The sequence below is a fragment of the Muntiacus reevesi genome, chromosome 6 (assembly GCF_963930625.1).
Source record: "Muntiacus reevesi chromosome 6, mMunRee1.1, whole genome shotgun sequence".
Taxonomy (NCBI): Eukaryota; Metazoa; Chordata; class Mammalia; order Artiodactyla; family Cervidae; genus Muntiacus; species Muntiacus reevesi.
The window spans coordinates 35,666,197-35,681,085 of NC_089254.1; the positions used below are offsets into that span (position 1 = coordinate 35,666,197).

General features: G+C 33.9%; 1 protein-coding gene across 1 annotated transcript in view; it reads left to right on the forward strand.

Moving 5' to 3' along the window:
* Positions 1-14,889, forward strand: part of PCLO (piccolo presynaptic cytomatrix protein) — a 363,189-nt gene that overhangs the window by 176,256 nt on the left and 172,044 nt on the right. The window contains exon 5 of the mRNA XM_065938464.1: positions 12,097-12,834. Within this exon, the coding sequence (XP_065794536.1) occupies positions 12,097-12,834 (738 nt within the window). The remainder of the gene's footprint in view (positions 1-12,096; positions 12,835-14,889) is intronic.

Genomic DNA, 14,889 nt, shown 5'->3' on the forward strand with positions numbered 1-14,889 from the left:
CTAGCTCTATTTTAACTTTGCTTATCTATTCTTTCTTTCTTTTCTTTCCTTTAACATATTTGTTAGTTTTATTTTCATTGCTTTATTCCCCACTTGGCATCTTGCTATAGTTTTGTTTTCCAGTTTGTGCTTTAGTTAGTTTTGTTCTTAACTGGTAAATATAGTTTTTTATTTCCTTTGTTTGCCAGGTCAATGTACTGTACTTTATTTCTGTTGGACTGTTTTGACTTTGCTCATGGGTATATATGTGTAAGTGCATATTCCATTATTGTAATTATTCTTTCCCTGATTTTGTAACTGCTATTTGTCTGGGGTTCATCTTTGGTTTCTTGTTTTTGGATATTTGTTTTAATCTCACTTAATGCCATAAAAAACCACTTGAGGAATCTTCATTCCTGACCACAGATCAAGCCCTGAGCCTTTGGAGTGGGAGCACTGACTCCAAAACCCTAGACTACCAGAGAACTACCCTAGTGAAGTCGCTCAGTCGTGTCTGACTCTTTGTGACCCCATGGACTGTAACCTACCAGGCTCCTCTGTATTAAATAGTGAGAACTCACACAAAGGAAACCACTTAAATCACCCAACCACCAGTAGCACCTTGTGCAGGACACCTCATCTAAACAACAATACAAAACAAAAATATACACCAAATCATCAGCAGACAGGATTACCACCCCACTCAGCCTTGCCCATCAGAGGAAAAGCAAACAACACACACACCAAAAATAAACAAGCAAACAAAAACAAAAACCAAGCAAACAAACCTAAACTCAGCACAAATCTCACCCTACAGAAACCACCTGACCAACCTTAGGAGGGCCAAAAACCAAAAGGAAGAAAGAAGGCAACCTTGAAGCCTGGGAAAATGATATCTCAAACTCAGTAAGTTAAAAAAATAATGAAAGGCAGAGAAATACTAAAATAAATGAAGGGACACGTTGAAAACACAGAAGTCCAAGTAAATGAAGAGGAAATAGGCAAACTACCTGAAAAGGAATTCACAACAATGATAGTAAAGATGATCAAAAACCTTGAAAACAAAATGTAGAAAATGCAATAATGAATTAACAAAGACCTAGAAGAATTAAAGAATAAACATACAAAACACAATTTTTGAAATTAAAAATACTCTAGAAGGAATCAGTAGCAGAATGTCTGAAACAGAAAACGAATCAGAGAGCTGAAGATAAAATGGTGGAAATAACTTCTGAAGAGCAGAATAAAGTAAAAAGAATGAAAAGAACTGAGGATAGTCCCAGAGACCTCTGGGACAAGATCAAATGCACCAACATTTGAATTATAGGGGTCCCAGAAGAAGAAAAAGAAAGGGTATGAGAAAATTTTTGAAGAGATTATAATTGAAAATTCCCCAACATGGAAAAGGAAATAGTCAATCAAGTCCAAGAGGAACAAAGAGTCCCATACAGGTTAAACTCAAAGAGAAATATGCTAAGACACATGCTAATCAAACTAACAAAGGCTGAACACAAAGAAAGAATATTAAAAGTAGCATGGGAAGAGCAACAAGTAATATACACTTGTTATGTTATGTTATGTTATGTTATGTTATGTAAGGGAAACCCCATACACTTAATGACTGATCTTTCAGCAGGAACTCTGCAGGCCAGAAAGGAATGGCAGGATGTACTTCAAGTACTGAAAGGGAAAAATCTACAACCAAGATTTCTGTACCTGGGAGGGATCTCTTTCAAAACTGATTGAGAAATCAAAAGCTTTTCAGATAAGCAAAAGTTAAAAGAATTCAGTACCACTAAACTAGCTTTACAACAAATGTTAAAGGGGCTTATATAATCAAGAAATACAAGAAAAGAAAAAATATCTACAAAATCAACCCCAAACAACTAAGAAAATGGCAATAGGAACATATATAGCAATAATTACTTTAAATGTAAATGGACTAACTACTCCAACCCAAAGACACAGAGTGGGTGAATGCATACAAAAACAAGACCCATATATATACTGTCTACAAGAAACCCACATCAGGCCTAAAGATACATATATACTGAAAGTAAGAGGATGGAAAAATATATTACATGCAAATGGGAAGCAAAAGAAAGCTGGAATAGCAGTCCTCATATCAGACAAAACAGACCTTAAAATAAAGGAAGGAAGGACATTACATATTGATCAAGGGATCAATCCAAGAGGAAGACATAACAATTGTAAATGTCTATGCACCCAACATAGGAGTACCTCAATACATAAGACAGACACTAGCAGACATAAAAGGAGAAATTGACAGTAACACAATAATAGTAGGAGACTTTAACACCCCACTCACACCAATGGACAGATCTTCAAAGTAGAAAATTAGTAAGGAAACACAAGTCTTAAATGATACATTAGATGAGATGGATCTCATTGATTCTTCAGGACATTCCATCCAAATGCAGAAGAATACACCTTCTTCTTAAGAGCACATGGAACATTCTCCAGGTTAGACCACATCTTGGGTCACAAATCAAACCTCAGTAAATTTAATAAAGTTGAAATTGTATCAAGCATCTTCTCCAACCACAACACTATGATATTAGATATCAATTACAAGAAAAAAACTGTAAGAAACACACACACATGGATATTAAACAACAGATTTATAAATAACCAACAGGTTACTGAAGAAATCAAAAAGGAAATCAATAAATTTCTAGAAACAAATGACAATGAGAACACAACAATTCAATACCTATGCAATGCAGAAAAACCAGTTCTAAGACGAAAGTTTATAGCAATAGAGCCACACCTCAAGAAACAAGAAAAACATCAAATAGACAACCTAACTTTACAGGTAAAACAACTGCAAAAAGAAGAACAAGAAAAACCCCCATAGTAGAAGGAAAGAAATCATAAAGATCCGAGCAGAAATAAATGAAAAAGAAATGAAAGAAACAATAGTAAAGATTACTAAAACTAAAAGTTGGTTCTTTGAGAAGATAAACAAAATTGACAAACCTTTAGCCAGACTCATCAAGAAAAAAAAAAAAAAAAAGAGAAGAATAAAATCAACAAAATTAGAAATGAAAAAGGAGAGGTTACAATAGACAATGCAGAAATACAAAGGATTAAAGAGACTATGATGAACAACTATATGGCAATAAAATGGATAATCTGGAAGAAATGGACAGATCCTTAGAAAAGTTCAATCTACCAAGATTGAACACAGAAGAAATAGAAATTATGAACAACCCAGTTACAAGCACTGAAATTGAAGCTGTGATCGAAAATCTCCCAAAAAGCAAAAGCCCAGGACCAGATGGCTTCACAGGAGAATTCTGTCAAACACTTAGAGAAGAGCTAATGCCTATCCTTCTAAAACTCTTTCAAAAAATTTCAGAGGAAGGACCACTTCCAAACTCATTCCATGAGGCCACCATCACCCTGATGCCAAAACCAGACAAAGACAACACAAAAAAAGAAAATTACAGGCCAGTATCACTGATGAACATAGATGCAAAAATCCTCAACAAAATTTTAGCAAACAGAATTCAGCAACATATCAAAAAGCTCATACACCATGATCAAGTTGGGTCTATTCCAGGGATGCAAGTGTTCTTCAATATACACAAATCAATCAATGTGATACACCGTGTTAACAAGTTGAAAGATAAAAATCATGTGATAATCTCAATAGATGCAGAAAAAGCCTTTGACAAAATTCAGCACCCATTTATGATTAAAACTCTTAGAAAATGAGTATAGGGGGAACCTTCCTCAACATAGTAAAGGCCATATATGATAAACCTACAGCAAACATTATTCTCAATGGTGAAAAACTGAAAGCATTCCCTCTAAGAGCAGGAACAAGACAAAGGTGTCCACTTTCACCACTGTTATTCAACATAGTTTTGGAAGTCCTAGCTACAGCAATCAGAGAAGAAAAAGAAATAAAAGGAATCCAGATCAGAAAAGAAGAAATAAAGCTCTCACTATTTGCAGATGACATGACACAATACATAGGAAGCGCTAAAGATAGTATCAGAAAATTATGAGAGCTAATCAGTGAATTTAGCAAAGTTGCAGGATAAAAAATGAATACATTAAAATCACTTGCATTTCTACATACTAACAATGAAAATAAGAAAGAGCAATTAAGGAATCAATCCTATATACCACTGCAACAATAAGTATTAAATATCTAGGAATAAACTTACCTAAGGAGATGAAAGAACTGTACACAGAAAATTATAAGACACTAGGGTTTTTCCAGTGGTCATGTATGGATGTGACAGTTGGACTGTGAAGAAAGCTGAGCGCTGAAAAATTGATGCTTTTGAACTATGGTGTTGGAGAAGACTCTTGAGAGTCCCTTGGACTGCAAGGAGATCCAACCAGTCCATCCTAAAGGAGATCAGTCCTGGGTGTTCATTGGAAGGACTGATGCTGACGCTCAAACTCCAATACTTTGGCTACCTGATGCGAAGAGTTGACTCATTGGAAAAGACCCTGATGCTGGGAGGGATTGGGGGCAGGAGGAGAAGGGGACGACAGAATGAGATGGCTGGATGGCATCACCGACTCGATGGACATGAGTTTGAGTAAAATCCGGGAGTTGGTGATGGACAGGGAGGCCTGGTGTGCTGCGATTCATGGGGTCACAAAGAGTCGGACACGACTGAACGACTGAACTGACTGACTGAATGAAAGAAATCAAAGATGACATAAACAGATGGAGGGATATTCCATGTTCCTGGGTAGGAAGAATCAATATTGTGAAAAGGACTATACCACCAAATGCAATCTACAGATTCAGTGCAATCCCTTTCAAATGACCAATGACATATTTCATAGAACTGGATCAAAAAACTTCACAATTCATATGTGAACATATGGAAAACATATGTGTTCCATATGGAAACACAAAAGACCCCAAATAGCCAAAGCACTCTTGAGAAAGAAGAATGGATCTGAGGAATCAATCTTTCTGACTTCAGATTATACTACAAAGCTACAGTCATCAAGAAAGTATGGTACTGGCACAAAAACAGAAATATAGACCAATGAAACAAGATCCAAAGCCCAGAAATAAACCCATACACCTATGGGTACCTTATTTTTGACAAAGGAGGCAAGAATATGCAATGGGGCAAAGACAGCCTCTTCAATATATGGTGCTGGTAAAACTGGACAGCAACATGTGAAAGAATGAAATTAGAACACTTCCTAACACCATGCACAATGATAAAATCAAAATGGATTAAAGACCTAAATGTAAGACCAGAAGCTATAAAACTATTAGAGGTAAACACAGACAGAACACTTGATGACATATATCCAAGCAAGACCCTCTATGACCCACCTCCTAGAGTAATGGAAATAAAAACAGAAGTAAACAAGTTGGACCTGATAATGCTTAAAAGCTTTTGCACAACAAAGGAAACTGTAAGCAAAGTGAAAAGATAAACATTGTAAGGAAATTAACCCTGTTTAGTTCTTTTATATTTAGTATAAAATACATATTTATTTTCATATATTCTGAAAGGAAACTAAGCCCCTGATTTCCCTCAACAAGTTCTGTCAACATTGTGTTACTGTAATTATTCAGTAGTATTTTAATTAATGCATGTGCATGTATATATTATTTATGTAATGGTATTTAAAACAAACACTCAGAGATTACTTTCTTAGTTTAGGAAAATGCTTATTAATTGTAGTGAGAAGGTGACTAGAAAAATGATCCTGCTTTATTCAAAGAAAAATGGGCACAGAAAAATGTCAATCAAATTGTGCAATTATAATCCCAATAATTTTGTTTTATAATTTTAAACCCTGGTATAGTACACATGATTTTAGTTGGCATCTTGCTATTTATGGAAGTGTTTGTTAATATAGTTTTACATTATACAAAAATGTACATTATATAGAAATTTACAGCAAAAGAGTAAAATTGACTTCATGTGTTTAGATATGGAATTGGGGGGCAGATCTTACAGATGTAAACATAAAAGAAGAGATGGATAAGGACATGACGACTGATCCATCTAGACCTAAGAATGATAACCCTTATATAGGTTACTAATAGTACAAATATTCTACTAGGTTTCTTTATTGATTTTCTACCTTACATATCAGTAATTCCATTGAAAATTGATATTTAAATCACCTACTTGGTTTTCTCTTAGTTTTAATGTCAATACTAATATTCTAATATATTCTGAGAAAATTCTTATATCTACATATAAAGTAAGTGAGGAAGAGCCTCAGCCAGTCACTTATATATATTGGCTATGAGTTACTCTTATTTCAATGATTATAAAAGGCACAAAAGTAATCCCATTCATTTTTTGGAGGAACAAGGTAATAGAAATATCACAAACACTTTATTGCACACACTTGCAAATGTAGTCTTATAAATGATTACAAGTTTTTGTAGTCTGAACAATTTATTGTGTAAGCTGAAGGAAAAAAAGTGAATCCACCATGAACTCAATCATTTTCCCTTTTAAAAGTAACAAAAGTAACTAAATTAGAGATTTAATAAGCAAAAAAAATCTGATTTTTAGAATGTCAAGTTGAAGCATGTGTGGGCCTTGGATAAATAAAACACCCTAATGCCAAGACTGTAGGGGGCATAGAAAAAGTGGCAAGTTGCAGGTGACATTGTTCACCAATTTGTCGATTTATCAGTAAGTAAAATAGTGAGTTCTAAACAAATTATCAGTGTAATTATCTCTTGGCTTTAAAAAAAAATAACATTCTGGATGACAAGCAGATAAGCAGACCAGCAAAAATATGTATAAATTTTTTGTTGTTGACTCAGAAGCTTCATGGTAGCTAGGAAACTCAATGGTATCATAATAGCAATCCCCTTGATTTCTTGGTTTTCCTTTACAGAATTTTAAGTGGGGTCACCCAGGATCTACTTAAACACTTCTACTGACAAAAAGTTTATGAGTTTCTGAATCAATCTAGTTGATTCTTTAATGAAGAATTCATATTAAGATAATATTAAGATTTCTCTGACACAAATATGATTGCTCATGTAGATTTTGGGACCATCACTTCTCTACCATTTAAAGTCTATCATTAGACTTTCAACCTGCTGCAGGTCTTATTATCATGCTTCAGAAAAAATACTTAGAAAAATAAATAGGCAAGCCTGAAGTTCTGAGATTTTCCTTAATGGTATTGTTGCTATAGTTACAGCTGAAATGTTATATAAAGCAAATTGCTTATTGATAGAAAAATGCTGAGTAGCACAGCAGCATCCCTTTTTTGGGTAAAACGGCCTTCATTTCCTACTCTCCTCTTAAGATTAAATGGTTTTTTAGAATGTTGTTTTGAAGCCCTGATGATTTGATGTTAAAATAAATGTATTTTATTAACGTGTACAGGTTGGCAAATGGATATATTTTAATAGATTGTGATCAACATGGAGCTATTTTTTATATACTTATATCAGAATTCTTCCTATTTGAATGTGAATTTTGATATCCTGGATATTAACATTAAGGCACTAAAAAAATGTGATTGGTTTCATAGTATAAATATATATAAATGATATATATTAAATACATTCTTCTGATCTAATACATTTAATAATAATATAGGTGAAATATAAACTTTCATTATATTTATGCCATTAGAAGATACTTACAGTATACTGAAAATATATATAAAATATATTTTTAAAACACAGGGCTCCAAATGGAAATGGTCTGAGAGCATCCATAACAATGACTAGTATATTTTTTAAAAGCCTCCATAGGATCTATTTGTTCTATTTTTTTTTTTTATTTGTTCTATTTTTCTATTTAATAAACTCAATCATATAATAGAAAATGCCTTCAATTTATACACATATATAATATACAATACATCATATTATATATAATATACATTTTCTGATTGTCTCACTGTCTTTATAAGGAAACAGCTCAGAGATAAAACCATAACATTTGTTATTTAACCTTAAGGCAAAATATGATTAGTCATGTGTGTCACAAATGTAACTGTTATAGAAAGAGTTAATTCTATGTCTGGCAAAACCTTTTCAGCTATTAGAAGTCATATGTGGCAGTGACATATTATGAATTTTAATATAATTTTAGAAATCTTGCTTAATTCTTCAGATTGCTATTGAACTAGAAACATTATGAGTATTAAATAATGTTGTGTCTAACAATGTGTGGCTATTGAGAAACTAAGATTGTAGCTATGTATTTTTGAACCCAGAAAATTAATACTTCTTAATTAGGTTCCTGAATACAGTGATTTAAAAGAAGTCTTTGGGATTATTTGTGATTAAAAAAAACAAAAAAAATAATTGTGAAAAACAGATTTTTACATTTTCTTATGTGGTTGTATTTTTCCAAAATTTTTTTATAGAAAAATTTTCTAGTAATTGTGTTTATATTTGATGATGATGTGAATAATGATGACCTGTATTGTCCTAAATGAATTTTCTTGTGAAAATTAGTTTTTACTCATTTTCTTCTTTGTCAGAATTTGATCACTTTTGCTTTTCTCATTTCTAGTTTGGATTTTACCCTAATCTCTGCCTTTTCCTATCTTTTCTTTTAATAAACAAAATTTAAATTTACATGTTTAAAGAAATATATAATTTTTGATGCAACTAATAGAGTTTTTTTTTTTTTTCTTTTCAATCCTTTATTGAATTTATAACTTCCTCTGCTTGCTGAATTTTTTGGTATTCTAATTTGGGTTCTAAGGGCTTCCCTGGTGGCTCAGAGGTAAAGAATCTGCCTGCCACTGCAGGAGACACGGGTTCAATCCCCAGGTTGGGAAGATCCCAACCTGGAAAAGGAAATCGCAACTCACTCCAGTATTCGTGCCTGGGGAATCCCATGGATAGAGAAGCCTGGTGAGCTATAGTCCATGGGGTCGCAAAGAGTGACACAACTTAGCAACTAAACAACAATCTGAGTTCTAGGGCTGCAGAAAGAAGAGACACACATGTGAGACCACCAGTTCAACAATTCTAATTGGTGAAAAATTACTCTGTGATTTATAATTTATCAAATTCCTTATGTTGTCAATGAATTCATCAGATAATCCTTTTAAACCATAGTATCCTTTCCATCTTCCTTAGTTTTTTCCCCTGCATATTATACTTATATTTAACCCGTATCTTCTTTCTTCTACTTGAGTGTGAGTTCATGATTGAATAAGCCTTGCACATATAATTTCCCCAGGGTATATGTACTCCATAGATAAAAATAGACTGGATATCTACAGAATAGATAAAATAAGTGAATGCTGTTGTCATAATTATTTGACATAATACTAGGATCAGTTTCTGAATTAATTTTGGTGACAAAGTGTAAGTTAAAAAAACACGAACTTGGCCTTATGATATTCTTCAAAATGCAAATCAATCATGTAACCAAGAGACCAAGTGTAGCAATATGTTAAAATTAATTACAGACAGTAACAACTAAAGATACTGGGTTTAGGGAATTCCCTTACAGTCCAGTGGTTAGCATTCCGTGCTTTCACTGCAGAAGGCCCAAGTTCAAGCCTTGGTCAGGGAACAAGACCTCACAAGCTGCATGAACAGGCCAAAAAACAAAAAAGATACTAGGTTTAACTCAATCAGGATGGGAATTTGAGCAAAACAGAGATTTGAACCAGCCAATGAGGCTCTCGACATAGGTCATTTTTCTCTTAGACTAGTACTACTGCCTTCTCTTTGCCTTTGATTTTAGTGGGGGTGGGTTATCACTGCTTGTAGGTTTATCAAACATTTTAAATCAGGCAAATGAAGTATTTTATGTGACATAGTAGATTAAATAGATGAAACCCTTTATCCTCTTACCTAAATTTTCAAATGTATGAAAATAATGAGTATACTACCTTGAAATAATCACTCTATTTTCTCAAAAGATTTTCCTTTTAATGAGAGCTGTGTACCATTTTGGTATCACATGCTGTTAATATAACTGACAAGAGATGTCAACTTTCTAAGAATAATTTGTCCCTAAAACTAAGATAAAGTTGTCATGCTTTTATAATATTGATAAGAATTTCCAAACATTTATTTCTGGAATGTTAAAAACTTACTAACTTATTTATATTTGGACCTGCCCTGATAAGAATGCATAGCACACACCTGCATTTGGCTTTTAGAATCCATATGACAAAACAGCACAGTGGCACAGCTATTTGTGTCTATTTTTGTTTTTTAAAATGTAAGTTTCTGAATGAAAATATTGTAAGATGTGACCGCACCAAGGAGTGGTTTTTAAAACCACAACACTGATTAAGATTGATTTTCTGTTGACGTTATGGAAGTACCTCCTCTAGGGACTCTTCAAGACAACAGCTGGAACTTTTAGAATTGGACATAAGGATCAAATCAGTTTCTTTCCTAAGACTTTGTATAAAGTTACTATATAGAGAAGACACAACTCACTTTATTGCTGCTTAGACTTGAAATTAAGAAAGGAATTGGTACTGGATGATCATAACACACAAAGTGACCCATAATACATACTAATGTTCTATAGAAAGCATTTTATCTGAAATTAAATAGCTGACTCAGGTCCTTACTGTTTTAGATAATCAAGTAAGGATTATCACAGCTTACAAGTTGCAAAACAGTCATTATTATTAAGCAACATTTTTGTTTCTTTAAAGAAATTGAAAACTGAAGAAATGAATCTTAGTTGTCTAACAATATTCTAGGACAATAAGTGATTATTGTCTCTAAATAATTGAAGTTATGCTACTGGAAAGAATGATCCAATATGAAGAGCAATTTGAAATTGCCTCTCAGAAAACCATACAACATACAATCACAATATTGTTTGCATGACTCTCCAACTGTGTACTTTAAAGGATAGGCATTCATTAAATGGTAACAGTTAGAAGCTACATGTATAACCTTAATTTCTTACCTTTTAATAGGTATAATGTAAGAAAAAGCGCACCATTCATCAATAAGGAGGAAATTCTGCAACATTTTTGGTCTAATAATCTCTCTCCCATGTGATCATTTATGTGTATTATTAGAGGATAGTTCTCAGTCTTTAGTTTGCAAAAGAATTCACCAAGAGGTTATTTAAAAGGCGGATTCTCCTTCTCCTATCCCAGGTTTCTGCTAAAATTATATTGGTATAGTTACTAAAATTTGTATGAGTAAGGACTTCAGGAGATTTGGCTCAGGTGGCCCATGGATTCCACTTAGGAACAGAAGTAGTGTAAAGAACTGTTAGTCAGCAATTGAGAAAACTGGGGGAAAAGATATCAAACCGTTTTAATTTGTGAATGCTTCTTGACACAGTTGCATAACAAATATGATTATTATTAAAAAATAACATTATTTTTTAATCTTAAATCAGATGGAGAATTATATACAAGGGATTTGTGAAACTTCTACCTGTGCCTTGTCATCTTCTGCTCCGGTAGATAGAGTTACATTTGGTCCAGAACAAAAGATAGGCGATTATAGGCTAAGTCTTTAAAAGCTTACTATTAATTGGCTGTGAAAAGAAAACTACTGTAATTTAATAGTTTTTAATAAATTTATGATAGAAACACTAATTTTGAAGGTATGAGGCTTAAAAATATTTGTATTTAGAACAAATGCAGATTTTTTTTTTTTAACCAAAAAATCGACATTTCCCAATCTGTCTTTGATTTGGGCTTCCCTGGCTCAGTGGTAAAGAATCAGCCTGCAATGCAAGAGACCTGGGTTTGATCCCTGGGGTATTTGATCCCTGGGTTGGGAAGATCCCCTGGAGAAGGAAATGGCACTCCACTCCAGTATTCTTGCCTGGGAAATCCCATGGAGTCTAGAAGGCTACAGTCCATGGACTTGCAAAAGAGTCAGTTAGGACTTACCAACTAAACACCTTTGATACATTTTTTATTTTCTTCTTATGATGAGGCCAATTAGATGCTAATCCCTAAGGATTCCTCCTATTTAGATTTCAGGCAGTCTTTTTGCAATGTTCTTTTAAAAGTCAGTTCTATTGCTCCAGAAAACAATGACCTACCTTCTCCGTATATAAAAAAGCAGCCAGAAATTGTGAAGTGCTCATCTTGGTAAATGTACGGAAACAGATGTATTATAATATAGTTAATCTTTTAATTTTACTTTATTTACAGATTCAAGAATGGCTTTGTTTAAATTGCCAAACCCAGAGAGCAATATCAGGACAGCTGGGAGACATGGGCAAAATGCCACCAACACAGGCAGGACCAAAAGCCTCTCCTATGCCTGTCCCTACAGAACAGCCATTTCAGGAAATGGCAATGCCTGCCCCAGGAAAAGTGAAAAAGAAGGAACAAGAAGAAAAACCTGAAGCTGAAAAATCCATTTCAGAAAAGGTAAAAGAAACACCTTCAGGTGAAAAAATTCCCACTAAGGAAACCATAGCTCAAATCCGAGAGGAGAGGAAAGGAGAGAAAGACAAAACTTCAGCCCCTCAAGAAAAAAAGTCACCCCCTGAAGACAAAAAGCCACCTTCTGAAGACAAAAGGCCAGGCCCTGAAGAAAAAAAGCCACCTCTGGAAGAAAAAAAACCAACCCTTAAAGACAAAAAGCCGGCTCTTGAAGACAAAAAGTTAGCCCCAGGAGCAAAATCATTGGTTCTAGAGGAAGAACAGAAACAGGACTTACTTAAAACTCAAGTACAAATTGCTGAAGTAAAACCTGAAGTCAGAGTGCCTCCAGAGGCAGAGGAAGAAAAGAAACAACCGCCAATGGAGACGGAAGATTTACCAGTCAGCGCACCTCGGCGTTTGCCTAAAGAAGATGATGGGATGACTCAAAAAATAAAAGTACAGCCACAGGCACCATGCGTGGCAAAGCCTGATCAGATGGAATCTGGAAAGGAAAAAACAGTAAGTTATGTTTCTTACCTCATTTTGCAGGTTTACACCTGTAATTTACTAATGTCTACCTAAATGTATACCAAATGCTTAATGGTAATTTTGTAAGTAAAAGCTTTCAATTAGTAGCATTTTCAAAAAGAGTCAGTACTATTGAGCAAAAAATACTAACATGAAATCAGTATCCCCCTTTCACATGAAATAATGCTTGTCTTGGAATTTTTATTTACTTAGCCACTTGGTTAAGCAAGACGCAACAAATTTCTTCTCACTTGAAAATCTTTTAAGATGTGTTCAACCATAAAATGATTAAATAATTGTGATTTTTTTAAAAAGTACAGCCAAAATTCAGAAAAAACTTTTTGAAGTTATTTTAGTATTGGGTGAATGCAATATAATGTATTTTGTTCAGAGTTTTATTCAGTTTGTTTAATATTGAAGGTTTATTTATACTCCAAGCATGATCTGGAATATGTATTATTCTTTATATATTCTTTTTTGTTTTCTTTAAGGGTTAATAGTCCATCCTAACCCAGTTTAGTTGTTGTTTTGTTTATAGTTTTAACACATGGTTACTCATTCATCTCTGGTATATGACATCACTCATAAAATAAATCCTGGTCTTCCTTTGTTATTAATTCATAAGTTTATCAGAGCTAGAGAAAACAGATGCCTATGTATTCTCATTCCAATGGCTAGATCTAACTCCCCCCACCCCCACCCACTGCTTCTCCTAGCTAACTACTTTGCAGAAATAGATTCTTTTTACTATTTCTTTTTTTGTAAAGCTGTCCTTGGCTTTCATGACTCTTCCCTTTTTGTTCTCTTTTTGTCTTTCTGATCACGCTTTATGAGTTCTACTTTGACTATCTCTCTGACTTTCTCTTTTCCCAACTCTATGTGATGAGGTTTTTCTTTGAATTCTGTCTTCTTTCCTCTCAGGGGAGCCACATGAACATTTATTTCCTATCCCCTAAATCTTGTTGTATACCATCTGTCTCTCTTGAGTGTTGGACCTGCATTTTCAAGTACTGAGTAGATCATTTCACTTCAGAAACTCATTGTAAAGTGGAACTGTGTGTTCAAATCACATCCAACTCTCTATAGAAGCAGTTTCTGTTTCTGATAATGGCTTCATTCATCATGTCTTTAGTTTCCCAGTCGCGAATCTTTAGGGTAGTCTGAGGTTTCTTCTTACACACTGGGCTCTCCACATCACGCTTCTGTCTCTTAGCTCCTATTCCTAAGGACAATATCCTACTTATGGCCTTCATAATCTTATATCAGTGATTTGAAGAATATAATTACTAGTCAATAGGCCTTCTATTTTTCCTTTCTCTAGTATATAATTATCAAATAATTATTTTCCAGAGTTCAGACAGTATAACTCTGTCACTCGGACATTTCTGATGATTCTCTATTTGGTTTTAATTTAAATAAGAATTATCCAAATATTTTGTTGATGCTACTTTTTATTTTACAAATTTATCACTTTTAATCATCTCTACTTTTCTTTAACAACCTCAGTTTGTGTATACTTATTTCTAAATTAAACCTGTACACTATATTTTCAATATAGATATTCACAAAAATATGCCTGGCTTCTACGGCCATACCTGGCTTCTACGGCCATACCACCCTGAACGCGCCCGATCTCCTCTGATCTCGGAAGCTAAGCAGGGTCGGGCCTGGCTTCTACGGCCATACCACCCTGAACGCGCCCGATCTCCTCTGAAAAGGCAAACATGACAACTTTTTAAAATGATATGTCATTTTATCTAGCATAATCACATGATGTTTTCCAGTTATCTATCTTCAAAGGATTGTGTACACATCATAATTCTCTTGAAGAGACAACTTGTGTTTATTTTTTTCCCCATGTACTTTCTATTTATCATACTGATAATCAGAGTTTCCTTTCTTCCTAAATATATAATATGTAGCATATTACTAATCACCATTTGTCATCACCAAAACGTTCAACCACTATGGGGTTCTTCTACTTTTGTAAAAAACAAAAAATTAAATCTTCACAGTCTACAGCTTTTTAAATTAATTTCTCACGAG